Here is a 12206-nt window from a genome sequence, read left to right as displayed (position 1 = left end):
GCTCAGGTCCCTTCCGACCCTAGAAACTATGAAAGTATTTTGAAAGCAGAGGGAAGTGACATCCGCAGAATGTCATTACTGCTGTATTTCTGGGGCTGGAGGATGTAAACCAGGAGTAGTAGGCAGATAGCTCCAAGACCAGTGTGGAGCCAGAGTAGACAATGTGTCTTTGTAAGGTTTTATGTTACCCAAAGTTGTGGAGGGAAGACCAGGGAGAGTTGCTTGTGAGAGACATGAAGCAACCAGTAAAACAGGATGACAAAAATTGTATCACCACCACTCCCAAATCTAATTGTAAGAGGCTGAAATCTGTGCAGTTAGATATCAAGGACAATTACTTGTCCTGTAATAGTAAGATAGGACACCCCTTCTAGTCTTAGGTCTTATGCTTCAGAAGTCTCCCAGGGTGCAGTTTTTGGTTTACTCTCTACTGGGCTGTACTATATGGCCAAGTTAAGAACTAGTATATTTTCTTATATACAATGCACACCTTTTCCACAAAAAAAAACTGCTGGAAATTGCAGTGCACATTACATATGAAAAATATGGTAAGAGCAAGTTCTGCTGTTTATTGGGTAAGAAGGAAAGTAAGATCAGCAAGGATCTGCAGGGAGCAGACAAATGAGCAGGATAAGTTCCCTAGCTATGGCTACTCTATTACTTACTACAAGGAAAAATCTTTTTTTCTTCATTCTGCCTTTCAAAAACAAAGGTGTGTATTGTATTTTAGGGTTTGTTGTATGGGATAAAATACAAGAATGTGTTTGTCTGCAGTGTATAAACCACAGCATCTGGCATATCTGCATGTTTTCTGCTGTTAGGAAAAAAGTCTTCTATTTATTAGAACTGCGTGACACGCCATGGGGTACCTTTCAACAGATAACACCTGCACAACCAAATGCTTAAAGAAACTATGGGGCTTGCCTTGGAGTTACTGGTATGCAGAATTGGCTACCACATATTTACAAAAGGGGCTGGTATTCATTCAGCAACAACCTCCAGTAGAGTCAGTTACAATACCATTTGAAAGCTATCAGATAAGAAAGGAGGGAGTTCTACAAACTCTGGTGGTTTGAGACAGTTACTGACAATCTGCCTTAGAATCCAAAAAAGAGCAGATCGAAGTATTAATCAGATAGATAAGATTTAGTGTTAAAGCTCTGATGTATTACCAACTGCTGCATCTAGAAGCAAACACCTTCTTCCACTTGAGAGGGGTGATGCAATAAGTTTTTATGGATAACCCTTTGTTCAGTTAAAAACGAAATAATGGGAGAACTATTTTGATCAAATCTGCTCACAAGTGAAAAGCTAAAGACCTCATGTTTTCCACTGAACACACTGCAAAAAGTTATATCTACTTTCTAATGCTAAAATACATACACTTAGTTGGTGCCAACAGCTGATGAAATGGCTCTCCTACCAGTTCCTTCACTTTCTTCTTTAGATCCCTGCTGGTTTTCTTATAGAAAAATAAGTCTTTTTCCAGTTGCTGGACTTTACCTTCATACATTTTAAGGGTTTCTGTAATTCCTTCGCCATCTTGTTCTAAGACAACAAAGTTAATTTCAGCTTTTGCACATATTTTTGTGTATAAAAGTGAAAGGAGATAATACAAAGCTGGACAGATGACATCCTACATTTCACTAGCAGTTTGCTTCAGGAAGTTTAAAATTAATAAATTTTAACTGGTATTGCACTACATAACTAAGTCACCCATTGCAGCAGCAAATCTAATCATAGATAAATCAAATCAGACGATATTTCTTATAGTTCATTTTATATCAATAGAACATAAAGTACCAAAGACCAGAGACAGTAGGACTATGCCATGAAAATTAATTAAATCAACTATATAAAGAATATCTAGTTTATCTCTGCCAGAATCCTTCTGGGTGGTTTTGTTTACTATTAGTATGTCTGGGGTTCCAATTCAGTGATGCACTGCTATGGCTGTATTCCAAATTACTTGCACTTAATACTGTACATATGCAGTGCATATTTAAGAGGCATTTGTACTGTTTATATAATGTTTATATTACACGTGTTCAAATAATATAAATCTAGACATGCACTGCTTATATAATGTTTGTATTATATATGTTCAAATAATACAAATCTAGACATGCATACAAAGATACTTTAAAGTTGGCTTATTAGCATTCTTTAGCAGGCTACAGTAGTCGGCTGTAAGCAGGAAGCAGGGATTCTTACTTTATCTTAATAAGATGTTCTTAAAGAGATCCACTTTGACAGTATTTGCATACTCTTTTTTGTAATTTTATATTTCAAAGCGAGCTTTTCCATAATTATACTTTTTCTTTTGACCACTTTGACTATTTACAAAGTAGGACATACAATAGACAGTGGTTGCAAAAAAGAAGAAAAAATGTATTGTTCTGTGTTTGCAGCTACAAGTGCCTAGATGTCAATGGTGGTCCTTTTTTTAAATCTATTGTCACTTACATTGTAAGTTATACTTCCTGATTTCTAAGGAAACTACACTTCGCATTGTTAATCAATGTCTTTGTATTCCTGATGATTAAAGTATCCGTATATTTTTTCAGATACCCTTTGAATGCTTTTTCAGAGCACTCTTACATTTCCTGGAATAAACTGTCATCTAAATTGATGAAGAGAGAGAATTCAATGGTCATATAAAAATGTAAATGTTGGTGTAGCAGGGCACTAAGGTGCCTGCTACTGGTAGACAGTAAAATGGGCTCAGCTGCCAGTCACCAGAGCAGCACAGGTGCGGGTTGCCGGGGCAACCAGTCTGGTCAGCTGACCGGAATGGGACAGGGCCTGGCCTATTTAAACAGTGAGGCTGAGGCCAGAGTCAGTTCCCCTCTAGCAGCCAAGGAGGGTGGAGCTCAGCTGGAGCAAGCTGGGCAGGCCTAGTGGAGAAGCCTGATGGCCTGAGTGCGGTAGGATGATACTGGATGGAAGCAAGCCAGGCAGGCATAGCAGAAAAGCCTGATGGCCTGGCAAAAAGCCCCAGTGGGGCACAGGACCCAGGAAGGGAGTCCAGGGGCCAGGTAAGGCCGAGGCTGCCTGAGCCCCAATTGTGGGAAGCCCCAGTGGGGTGTAGGACCCAGAAGGGGGGTCTGGGGGCCAGGTAAGGCCGAGGCTGCCTGAGCCCCAGTTGTGGGAAAGCCCCAGTGGGGCGTAGGACCCGGAAAGCGGGTCCGAGGGCCAGGTAAGGCTGAGACTGCCTGAGCCCTATTGAGCAAGGCCCCAGGGAGGGCGAGAGGAGCGCGAGCAAGGCCCCAGGGAGGGCGAGAGGAGCGTGAGCAAGGCCCCAGGGAGGGCGTCTAGGAATACGAAGCCCCGGAGAGGGCAAGCGTATAGAGAGAAGCCCAGGAGAGGGCCAGGGCACGGAGAAGGGCCCTGGTGTGGGCCACTAGGTGGAGACAGGCCCCAGTGAGGGCGACGCGAGCGCAGGAGACAGGCCCCAGTGCAGGCGACAGTAGGACTTACGGGTAGCCCCTAACGCTAGGGTGCACCGGGGCAACTGGACATCTAGGCACTGTGTCAAAGCAAAATAGAAAAGGCAGCCTCCCTTAAACATTTAAACCATCAAAGATGTGGCGGGCGAGATTGGTGAGGGTGCATTGACACCGGCTTGACACAGTAGCCAGGGGGCACTAGGGGAGGTCACGGCACCCTAGGCTCCGTCCTGCCACAGTTGGTCTTAAAAAAAAAAACTTGTATATTAAGAAGATTCCCTTCTCTTTCAAAAGACAGTCTTCCAAAATGTCAGCTATGTCCCGAGAACAGAAGGTATAGTACATGATACTTACTAGGAGAAGTAAAGCATCCTTAAAGCATTGGACCCTAAACTCTTCTCCCATAGTTTATAGACTTTGGATCAAGCCCTGTTCTTTTTATTAAAAAAAAAAAACTAGTTCCATGCAAATGGACACTGATTCTGGGGGTACAATATAATAACGAGGTCTGAGTTTAAGGTGCTAAGGTACTCACAAATAAGGGTAGTGCTGGTGCCCAGCACCACCTACAAAAAAAAATCCCATAAAATTCTACAACAAGGTAAGTACATCTAAAGGGTCTCAAGTTAGAGGTTAGTCAGTATCTCAGGTCAGTTAGCACCTACCTCTGACAATCAACTTTAATGGAACTGGCTATTTTTATAATAAAACAAGCAGGACTCAGTCCTTACATTTTCATTAACAGCAGCAAATTCTTCCACATTTTAAAAAGGTTATTACTTAATCTGTTGTGTCTCATATTAAACTTTAACATTTAATGTTCTTTTACAAAGGACATGCATTCTATTAGAGAGTAGAATTAATAAAATTGCACAGCAAACTATGGCTACTCAAACATATGTATCAAGCATGAAGTTTTAGCTAAAAGACAATACTTTTTTTCAGTGTAGCAATACAACTTCCTCCAAAAGAAGCAAATACCTTTGAAATGATGCAATACTAACTGCATCTTTTGTTCGTGTTCTCTCTGCTGTAGGGTGAGTCGCCTATCACACTGCAGCTTTAGGCGTTCAAGTACAGATTCTAGTTCACGGATTATGTTATCTTGTTCTGTGACCTTCATCTCCAGCTCTTCAGTCTGCAGCTGTAACTTACGTTCAGCCTCACGTAACCCAACAACCTAATAAAAATGTTAGACTCTTAAAAACCATCCCTAGACATGGAAACAGATTCGAATAATGATCTGATACTGTTTTGAATAAAAGATGATCTTGTATATTTTATTTTAATGCCTGACTGGAAACAAATAGATTAATGAAAACAGTATTTATATACCCACAAAAAATGTCTTTATAAGCCACAAGTATTTTGGAAACAAAATGGCCTAGATTGTACATCCATACCAAAAAGTGAAAGTAACAATGCACTAGAATGCAGAATTTCGTTTTGGAAACTAAGTTTTCATATTTTGCAAAATATATCCATATAACCTTAATAATAAGAATACAATAAATGTTGGTACAATGTTGTCTTCCTGCTCTTATTAAAACCTGTAATAAAAGAGGTAGGTACTGCTTTTTTATCTCAGGTTTACGCTAAAAGTTAAGTGAGAACTTAAAAATGTTAACTTAGAACTTAAAAGGTGTTAACTGTCTGCATTATAAGCCTTCCACCAGCAGACAGTCGCTGCCACCAGAGTGCATAGACACCAGTGCAGATTGTGGCAGCCTCACCCAGCTCTGCAGTAGCAGATCTGCCAGCAGGGTACACAAGGTATCTACACAGGCCTCAGATGTAAAAAGGACTGCAGCAGCTGGCAAAGAACAGGCACTTCTATGCACACTCTCTGGCAGCTTCCCAATGGAAGCCTGCTGTCACTTACTGTTCCGTTGGCCACCAGGAAACAGTGTTTGTATATCCACTTACAGTTTTAGCTGCAGAACATGAGCTCTGCGGGCAAAACTATGTAGTAACACCAGGCCACAGGTACCAGTTTTAGTGCTAGTAATTTTAATATAAACCATCAGCTAGAGCTAGCCTCTCCCACTCAACTCAAGCCAGAAGAGTTCTTCAAAAAAATGGAAAACGCTTTCTTTTGATCTACCCTTAGCACATACAGTCTTAAGAAATAGCTAGTAGCAATGACAACAAGCTAGAGTCATAGGCTACATACATTATACCCATTCATATATGCCTTAGCCAAAAGACTTGCTTAATTGCCAGATTCCAGATTAAAACCCAGCAACTGCTCAAAATAAAAAATAACATTTGATCCCAACACAGCATGATGCTTATCCAGGAGTCAAAAAGTCTGTCTGCAGCCAGATTTTACTATCATACTAAAGATTTGTAAATATCCAAAATGTCATTGCACTTGCCATTTCCTAGCATTGTTCATTCATCTACTGATCATCTCCAGCACCTAGGATTAGCACTTAACAGTAACAACCCCAAATGATTATAACATTTCAATGTGCTGGTAAATCCTCAGCTGAGGAAAGCAGAGACAAGATGTAGTGAAGTTGCCACTGCTCAAAACCAAGCAAAGAACTGAAGTGAAAAAAAAAAGATCAGAAGAAATGAGCTGCCCATTTGTCCTGCTATTGAGGGCAAAACCTTTGGTGGCTGAAACTAAAGGCGGGGTTGCAGAATCATGAGACTGACATTAAGGAAGGGGAGAGACAGGGGAGTAGGAGTTGAAAGGGATGGAAAGGAAAGTGGGGGGAAATTATATTTTATAGAGGCAGTGAATTGGGGATGAGAAGTAAGGTTAGGTTAGGGAGCTCTCTCTCCTAGATTAAAAGCAGCTGAGCAGGAATGAATAGGATGGGATGGATTATTCTGTATTTTGGGGAGAATTTGTCTAGGTATACTATCTTATTTTAATATTTTATTCTGCTTTTAGAAGCTTGTTCTCTTCTATTGTAAACCACCCTGAGCCTTTTTTGGGAAGGGCAGCATATAAATCAAATAAAAAGCCATAATCACATTTATCTGTTTAAAAAGAACAATACTGTTGTTCTTTGGGGTGCAGAAAAGAATAAGGGACACAGGTAAGTAGATTCAAAGACCACTGATACCAATTAGCATTATCAGAAGATTGTAAAATCCTTTCACTATTATTTGTTAAAGTTTTGTATTTCTCCTTAGCTGGAAAACAATACCTATATCAGATACTATACTTGATCTGAGCCTTCAAGAGAATCTTCACCTCCTTAGCTAAAACCAAACACTGTTAGGTTGGTGACATCTCAAATGAAATAGACAAACCTGACCTATGAATAGCCTATTTACAGCAGTGAATAAAGATTGCATGATATTCAATGCAATACAGGAGAGTTTTGCTCCTGAGCAGTCTGTATTGAAAAGACCGATTCAGTTCATACCCCTCCCCTTGTTTTGGGAAGAACCATGAGGCTCTGAAAAATTTGGAGGACTTTGTTCTATTACCATTGAACAGTAAGATCCAATGCTATGTTATTCATCAGCTACCACAAACCTTGTTGAAGTACTTGAAAAGGATAGCTCTGAGATCAACAGCAGACAGAGAAATTAGTTTTCCCATTACATTGGCCTCACTCTGGGAAAGAATCTGAGATGAAGTTCTGAGCAAGTGTTGGCGATTCTGAATACTTTCATTCTTATAGTCAATAGCAGCCTCCAAGGCTTCAATCCCTTCTTCCAGTTGGAAAAGGACATGTTCTTCCTAAAATAAAAGCAGATATCAGATTTTTATTTAAGAGATATGCAAAAAAACAACTGTACACTCAATGTAAATTGATTTTATTCTATAGAGTGGGAGACTGACCCAAGAGAAACACATGCAATGTACTAGATACTGGCCACGTCTACACGAGATACTTACTGTGCAGTAGCTTGTTACTACTGTGCAGGAGCATCACTGGGCATGAATCATGATGTTATGCTACTGCGCAGTAGTAACGAGCTACTGAGCAGTAAGTGTCACTAGGCAACCAACCGGGACGCTACTGCACAGTAATGCCAGTTACCGCGCAGGCATTTAGTACTTGATTATGCAAGTAGTAAATGCCAGGGCAGTAACAACTGTGTGGTCACTGTCTTGTGTAGACATAGCCACTGAGGAAAAATAATAGTCCCAAGTTGAAGTATTTCTCTTTTTCAGTAAGTTTTTAAGTTTCCCACTTGGTAGAGGGTCAACAAAAAGTCTGCATGCAGTACATAGGACCTATTTCACTTAAACTTAACATAATTATACTGATCAGTCCTTAGCAATATACCTTCTTTGCATAATGCATCTCAGTTCCTATGACAGATACCAGCTCCTCATCATGGAGGTGATGTATTTTGGGTTCTGATGAGAAGACATCAGAATCTTGCAATGAGTGTCTCTGGCTGACCAATTCTAAGAAAAATTTCCCTGGAAACTACTAGTCAACTCTAAGGCCTTATATGTATAAGAAAATTATGCTGATTTGACACAAGGTGTTATCTGAGAGATTTAACTAACGCAAGGGGATGTGTCTTTACAGGTGTGCACATGCAGTTTCCAATGCCTCAAAGCAGTTTGAGCTGCTGCAAACTGCATGTGACACACATGCAAGTGTTTGCCGTGCTGCTAATTTACAGTGTGGTAGGTTTTTTTGACACCAGAAAATCCTGGTGTCAAAAAAACTGGCAATGAAAAAAGCAGTGTGTGCCTTCAGAAAGGGAGCCTGGCTGGCCAGAGTCATACTGTGGCTGTTGGCCAGGCTCCAAGCAGCCAGCTCAGTGCTACTGCTGCCCCAGGAGGCCCAGGACCCCAGGTGAGGCTGCTGGGTTCAGCACAGGTCCTGGCTTCAGCCTTCCCTAGCCCACCCAGGTCACTTTGCCAAGCATCGGAGCATGTGTACAAGAGCGTGCCCGAGGACAAATAGCAGCAGCATATATTTGTTTGCTTAATTTTAGATTTCTGTAACTTAATCCAAAATTATTTTAGTGTAAATACTAACTTTGTATCTGATTCTTAATTTGGAACTCAGGGAAATTAAGACATTTTGGCAGGACTGATTTGGAAAGAGCAGCAGTATATTGCCAAGTCTGCTATTTGTCCCATGAAAAATGCAGACCCCAGCACATGCACATTCATGGGGATGCATAGGGTTTGCACAGGTTTGACACACTTATTCAATTTTAAAAGGCAGAATCTTGATCTCCACCTAGAAAGAAGAAATACTGTGGGTTCAAGGAAGAAAAACAATAAGGCCATAGATAACAGACACCAGTGGGACCAGATCATCTTATAACCTGAACTTTTTTACCTGGAAAATGAGGCTACTATTGTAGTACTTTATTTGAATGTTGCTGTAACAATGACAAAATTCTCAATTTTGGTTTATATACTGTTGCATAATGGCTGTATTTATTTTACTGTTTACTTACATCAGCTGACAACACTCTACCATCCTTAAGTTTCTCATCTACGCTATTTCTCCTTCTGAGCAACTGATCCCTTTCCTTCTGGAGAACTTGAATTTCTTCCAAGATTTCTCTCTTGTCTTCAGTGGTGACATTCTGAAGCTGCACACTTTTATCACATAGTTTCTGGTCCAGTACACTCAAGCGCGCAGATAATTTCAAGCTATCTGTGTTTAAAGCCTAAAAAACACCAAAACCCCCCCAAACAACTTCCTCATTCATCTAAAACACAAATACTCTTCACTAAATTATTAATTAGCTAAAATGTACATAGCTTAAAACTACAATTCCTTCAGAGCAGGAATTCTTTTCTGTGTCTACATCATTCCAAGCACAATGGCACTCCAATCCCATTGGATGGGACACCTTATCTACTAATTATCTAATTTAAATAAAATGAGTGAATAAACACTCAAATCTCAGACATAACATTAAATGAAGAGCTAGTCATAACCAGTTATGGTGACACTTGGTATAGATAGTTTCATAGTTTCATAGATTTAGGGTCGGAAGGGACCTAGTAGATCTTCTAGCCCGACCCCCCGCCAGGTGAAGAAATCTATTTTTAACCTTCCATTCATTGTCATTATAAATAAATCCCAAATTATTTTCTCCTTGCTCTATAATTTGCAAAGGGATCAGCCAAGTTTTAGGTAAATATTTAATCATCTGCAGATATTGTAGCAGGTCTAAGATTCTTCAGGTAGGCTGCCACTCCCTGGTGGTCAACCCCAGTCCGCTTCCTTCTGTGGGAACCTAACAACCTTTCTTGTCATGCCTTGGAAGGTGGTACTAAGATAACCAAGTCATTATTTTAATTGCCAGCAGCTCTCATGGAGTTCTTAGACCCTCCAGCAGTTCCTTGGAGTCCTTGGGCCTTTCAAAAGCACCCCCGCAGCATTGCACCCTTTCAGAAGGTTCTCAGGAGTCTCCCCAACACCACTACAGATTCTCCCTGCCTCACTGAGTCCCCATGCCACAGTCCACTGCACTTCTCTCAGGAGTACCTTCTCCCTTTGTAGCCTAAACCAAACTGCCCTCAGCTCCAGGAGTCTGGCTTATACGGTAGCTAAGTTCCGCCCCTTTCAGTTAACATGAAAAACATAGTTTCCCTTAAAGGCATCACTACCTCTTCACTATATCTCCAGTAGCAAGGCAGGGGCCCCTGTTACAGTCCATAAGACATTTTGTCTCTAAAACACAAAGCATGTCTTTAGCAAAGGTGAATGATGTCATTATCATACATTATTCCCATTTTAAAGACAGGGAAATGGATGTGGAGAAACTGAGACAGAGATAAACTGATTCAGCCAACATTGCATAATGAAGCAATGTTAGCATCAGTCATGGAAGACAGCTTGCCTGAACCCCCTGCCACAGCTTCCCTTTGTAATTCACTTCTCACCTGGGCAATCATTGTTATCATAACAGATTATAATAGATAAATCATTGATCACCTGGCTAGATCTTAGTTTCTTGATTTCCAAGTGACTCTTCTCTTGAAATAATTCTTCTTTCTTGGTTATGATAGCTTCTCTTTTCTTTAAATCTTCTTCCAGTTGTGCTAACTCTTGCTTTTGATTCAAAACTTTCTCTAGTTCTTCATCCAACCATTTCTTTTGTTCTTCCAGTTCCTACAGTAAACATAAGGAAATATAAATAATAAGACTTGTAAGCATCTCTTTGCTGCAGACATTTTCCACCTACAGTATATACTTATCAAGAAAAATACATTTTAGCTTAATTTCAGATTTCTGTAACTTAATCCAAAATTAATTTGGTGTAAATAGTAACTGTGTAGCTGATTCTTGATTTTGAACTCAGGAAACATTAAGAAATTTTGGCAGGGCTGATTTGGGAAATGCAGCAGTATATTGCCAAGTTTGCTATTTTCTGCCAAGCCTCCCATTTTTGATAGAACAGTCCTATTTTAAATACCTGTTCTACATGGCTTGTCAGTGCATTCAAATTAACACTTTTGTTCATTCTGTCAAGCGAACACTCAGTGAAACACTACTTTCATCCTGAGACTGTCTGTGAAAAGGTTAATGTAAGTGTCCCCTCCTGCTTGCCGGCAAAGAGAAGGAAGCTGGCAGTCATCTGAAGCAGTATCTTGATGCTTCTATTCTTCCATGTTTGTATTTTGGCAAAAAAAAATCAGCTTTCCATCTTAAATGCACCACAATTTTGGAGGGCTGACTTTTGGGAAAAAAGGTGATTCTGGTATGCAAGTAAATATGGTATAAGGCAAGAAACATCCCAGTCCTGATCAGTCATAAAACACTGCGGAGTACAATCCCCATCAGATGAATAAAAGGCTTGCTCCTTCACTGTAGTGGGAAAGGTTGTCTTGCTTGTATTGTAGCTACAGTAGCAGAATTTTTTTTTTAAACACACGATGTATTACTGCAGGCATAGAATGAAACTGATCAATCTTCCATTCAAAAGCCTTCAGCAGCTTCTCAGCAGCAGCAATCTTCAGTTTAAGTTCAGAGAAGAAAATGGCAAATGAAGTGTTGACTCAATATTCAAATGGAGGTGGAAGCAAGAGATAAATGATGAATTTGATAAAGATGACAAATAGGTAGATAAAGAAGTTGAAACTAGTAAAGGAAAATGTTTGAAGAGATGGTCTGCTGCTACCTAGCATAACACTTAAAATGACATTTTTCTATTACACTTTTTGTATGTGTTTGTTTCATGTCTGTTTAATTACATTTTTTCTTTTGTGGCATTCTCTGCTAGTCAGGGAAGAGAATCTGTCTCCAAATTCCTCAAGACTAATCAGGTGCTACAGTAGAAGAGTCTTCCTTGCTCGGACCAATACATTTGGAATAGAATAGCTACCTGAAGTTGCTGTGGAGTGCCTGTGGAATTCTTTTTAAATGCAGCAATCTCTTCATTTTTGAGTTTGAGAATCTTCTGCTGTTGTTCCATCTTTAGCTGAAGTTCCTGTAAATAAGAATAGAGCACTTGTTCAGTCTTTTGTTGCCATATCTACTGTTATTTGTCAGAGAGTGCCTGTAGGAATATCACATTTTAATTTAATCAATGACATTGTATTTTAATGATAGAGAGTAAAAAAGCCTGGAGAGAAAGATGTAAATTGTAACAGTAAAATTGAAGGGAAAATATTACACACATACCCCCCTCTTTAGTTTGTCCGTCTTGAAACCCATTCCTTGTATTTCTCAGACATCTTACAGCCATTTATCATGGCCTATGAGAAAGTAAAAAGAGGCAAAATCTTATCCAACAGAAAAATTAAATTACTTGCTTTAATTTGTTGCTGGTCTCGTTGAATCTCTGCCTCTAGAAGTT

The 12206-nt window shown here is 39.9% G+C and overlaps 1 protein-coding gene across 1 annotated transcript in view; it reads right to left on the bottom strand.

Moving 5' to 3' along the window:
- KIF27 (kinesin family member 27) overlaps positions 1 to 12206 on the bottom strand; it is a 55478-nt gene that overhangs the window by 3092 nt on the left and 40180 nt on the right. Inside the window, exons 11-17 of the mRNA XM_019517402.1 lie at positions 12163 to 12206; positions 11733 to 11837; positions 10343 to 10519; positions 8850 to 9065; positions 6949 to 7155; positions 4431 to 4629; positions 1384 to 1548 (exon numbers count right to left, since the gene is read on the bottom strand). Of these exons, the coding sequence (XP_019372947.1) occupies positions 1384 to 1548; positions 4431 to 4629; positions 6949 to 7155; positions 8850 to 9065; positions 10343 to 10519; positions 11733 to 11837; positions 12163 to 12206 (1113 nt within the window). The remainder of the gene's footprint in view (positions 1 to 1383; positions 1549 to 4430; positions 4630 to 6948; positions 7156 to 8849; positions 9066 to 10342; positions 10520 to 11732; positions 11838 to 12162) is intronic.

Source organism: Gavialis gangeticus, unplaced genomic scaffold (assembly GCF_001723915.1).
Source record: "Gavialis gangeticus isolate Ggan-Ray unplaced genomic scaffold, GavGan_comp1, whole genome shotgun sequence".
Taxonomy (NCBI): domain Eukaryota; kingdom Metazoa; phylum Chordata; order Crocodylia; family Gavialidae; genus Gavialis; species Gavialis gangeticus.
This window is presented reverse-complemented; position numbering and strand designations above follow the sequence as displayed.